The 3,500-nt window shown below is 39.8% G+C and overlaps 2 protein-coding genes across 2 annotated transcripts in view; one reads left to right on the top strand and one right to left on the bottom strand.

The window, feature by feature from the left end:
* Nucleotides 1-3,500, top strand: part of tacr2 (tachykinin receptor 2) — a 31,032-nt gene that overhangs the window by 24,647 nt on the left and 2,885 nt on the right. The gene's annotated exons all lie outside the window — the stretch shown is intronic.
* The window catches only part of LOC118343441 (hexokinase HKDC1-like), a gene marked incomplete in the record, with an annotated part of 19,381 nt that continues 16,038 nt past the window's right edge, over nt 158-3,500 (bottom strand). The window contains 1 exon segment of the mRNA XM_035682250.1: nt 158-3,269. Coding sequence (XP_035538143.1) covers nt 3,137-3,269 — 133 coding nt within the window.

The following is a 3,500-nucleotide window of genomic DNA, read 5'->3' as shown; positions in this document are numbered from 1 at the left end:
AAGTCTGCTCTTAATCCTGTAATTGGTACATTTTTATACAGTGCAGGTCAGTTTTCTTAGTCAAAGTATTAATTATATCAGTCTTGGTGTTTGTTTACACAGCTTTTTTTTTTTTTTTGCCTTTATTGAATAGTGACAGCCAAAGATAGAAAAAATGTCATCACGATAGTAACTTTATCCAGCATAATGTCCCATCAGTGTTATCCCCTTGGTAAATGGACCAGCATGTGGTTGGTTTCCTCTGATGATTTTAATATGATGAAACAGTTTTTAGAAACTACAGATACAAGATTTTCAAGTATAACCAAGGTGAATGAAAACATAAAAAGTGCAAAAAAGTGTGGAAATCAAAATGACCGCTGTGAGGAAGTCAGTTCAATCTGCAGCTCTTTCAGCGTTTATTCTGTCTAAATTATAGGACCATGTTACATTCACGTCTCTCATTGTAAAGATTACAGGGAAGCCACCATGTTGTAGGGCCAGCTGTGCTGACTGGCAGCTAAACTGATACATGCATTAATACCTATATAAGCTATTATTAGCCACCCTGCTCCAGCTACAGGCAGAGAGTTAACAGTAAATTAACCACTTGCACAAACGCAGTTCAGAAAACCAGCTGCCAACAAGTACGATGGATCTCTGCAGTGTTACTTTATATGAAAACACACAGTAACCTTTATCCCTCAAGTTTACCTACACACTTTGTATCATCATCACAACTAATCCCACATATTCACCACTGACCCAGCAGTTGCACTATTACAGATAATCCCAGCAGGTCTTAGCTCCTCCAGGTTATACTATAGGGATACTTAAATTACCTTCATTGGTGAGGTTTTCCCATGATCAAGCAAAGCTGGCATACGACAGTTGTCACCACAATGATGTTTTGGGGCGTTGTGGTGTCTAATTTTTCCATTGTCCACCCCGTATAGAGAGTCAAATCCAGGTTTCAAGCTTTGATTCATTTTATCTCTCTAAAAGTGAAAGCTGCGCTCCCTGAACACTAACTGTATTTTGAAAAGAACAGCACAATCCTACCAGAAAAGAGACAGAGCTCGTCCCTTTGTGAGCCCTGAAGAATCAGTGTCTCAACTCTGCCCATCTACTGGTGACCATTTCTGTGTTTGTGTGTGCATGTGTGTGTCAAAGCTCTTATTGTTGGTTTACAGGGGAGACAAAGACACACATCCACATTCTCACAGAGCTTTGAACACACACACACACACACACACAAAGATTCAGCAGCACAGCTGTGTTAGTCAGAGCATGTGTGGTTTAACTGTGAAGCTATTAGGTCACTACTAGGACAGCATGGGATTACCGTGCTGTGTGTGTGTGAGTGTGTTTGTGTGTGTGTTTGTATGTGTGACGTAGCCCTCAGCTGGTAGCATTCTAACATGTTAATCCCTGAAAGATTAGCTACTGTTTCACTCCTAGGAGCACGCAGCCTCCCTCAATAAATTTCCCCCCTCCCTTTCTGTAATCCTCTCTAACATGTTTTCTTCTGATGTTTTGTTTTTGCTTTGCATTATTTTCTGTATTCCTTGCACTCTGCTGCTGATTTCTGCCTGCCTTCATCTTCAACACATCATCTCATCAGTCAGAAATGGATTAGCATAAGTACCCTGATCATTGCTGTTCATTCCCTGTCCAGTAATGTCAAATCAGTAGTTCGAGATTATAATGAACTTGTAAACACAAATATCAACTGTAAAACACTAAAATATCTAAACGTTTGAAGTCTTTTTCTTTTGTACTGTGCAGACAGACAGATAAAGACACAGGCGAATAGGCAGTAATCCAGCAAGCAGACAGGCAGAATGACCAAAATGGCACAGATGTACAGACAGACAGAAAGCGAGCAGAGAGACAGATGGGCAATCACAAGGACAGAGAGTCAGTCCAGAATGACAGAACAGAGCAATGGTTGTTGTTATTGTTGGGAAACGTGGTCAGCGGCATTCCAATCCTCCTCCTGCCCTTCATCAATACCGAGATACTGCTGACTAACACACACACGACACACACACCTTCTCTTTGTCTCTTCCTCCATCCAACATAGGCGAAACCATACATTGTCTAACTAGACTGAAAAATGATTAAATTGTTGTGTAGGAATCATGGTTTGAAGAACTGAAGAATTTCTAAACCAAATTTCGGGTACAAATTAATGCAGTGTAAAATTTAAAGAAAGATTTCAAACACATTAAGGAAGACAGCAAGAATTATAAAGATGTATGCATTTTTTGAGTTTTATAATCAAACAACTCAGACTCAGAAAATTTTGTAAAAAAACAAACCAAAAAAAACAATCATTAATACAAAACAGCCAGAAAATGGGAACATTTAGCAAGAAAGCAATGAGGCCTGAATGTTTGATCAGAAGGGCAGAGACAGTTTTTAACATATGTAAGGAATAATCACATTTTGACAACTGAACTGGCAGTCAGATGAGGCGCTAACCTTGAGTAGTTTGCAGGGTGTGATTTATGATGATGAGTGTTCTTTCTTTTCCAAAACCAAGTCCTCAGCGCTGATATCACAATCAGTGCATGGCTAACACTGGCAGGTCATGGTGCAGCTGTGTGACTCTTTTCCCACGACTGACGCAGTAATGATTGGAAAGTAGGGCACTCAAGTACCAAATATGGGTTAAAAAAACAAATATTTTTGCTAGACTGGTCATTCATTTATATTGAAAAACAAAAAGGAATCTCTGTACAAAGCCAATCATTAAAAAAATGACTTTTAAAGGGACAAATAAAAAGTTTTTCTCTAAGAAGAGAAGCAGGTTGTGACAAGCTTTGTCATTTTGTAAAAATACATTAATTGGAATCCAGTTCTTCAAACATTATTGGGAACCAGAGTCCGGAATCCGAGTCATCAGTCATGTGCTCATGAGTGGGAAGCCTGTGAGGGATCATGTAGTGAAAACCTCTGCGTGTGTGTGTGTGTTTTCCCCCACTAAGCTCCTTGCTGTCAGGTGAAAAGAAACATGTTGGCTGTTCCATTTGTATCTGAGGTAACACATGGTGGTCTGCAGCTCTTCCACATGAGCAGAGGACACTTGCAGCAATAAGAGCAGCAGTTCAGAGAGTGAGCTTTCCAAATTATGAAAAAAAAAAAATAATTTTCAGTCGTGCTTCTGTGTAGCCACAGCTGTGATGAGGGCAGCACCCTTCCCGCTGCCTTCCTCTGATGGCAGGAAGGTCACATTACACTGAGGAGCCAAAACTCTGGCAGTCTCTTGGAGGACTCCAGAGAAACTAGAAAGAAGCAGCAGAATAAAAAAAACAGTTTAGTGTTTTGTTTAGTAATTTGAAGAAGCGAAGAGTAAAAATGGCTCTTGATTCCAGTCAGTAACAACAAACGTTTACTTGAACTGAATCCTTTTAAAGTATTTTAGCATTAGTGTCACACCATGACTACAGCAAATAAAAATAAAAAATGACTCACTGTGGATGTAGTTTGTAGAGAGCCCCGTCCACCCCTACAGT

The sequence above is a fragment of the Morone saxatilis genome, unplaced genomic scaffold, assembly GCF_004916995.1.
Source record: "Morone saxatilis isolate NCDOM2014 unplaced genomic scaffold, NCSU_SB_2.0 Contig11, whole genome shotgun sequence".
Lineage (NCBI taxonomy): Eukaryota > Metazoa > Chordata > Actinopteri > Moronidae > Morone > Morone saxatilis.
The sequence above is the reverse complement of the archived record's forward strand: the minus strand, read 5'-3'. Positions and strand labels throughout refer to the sequence as shown.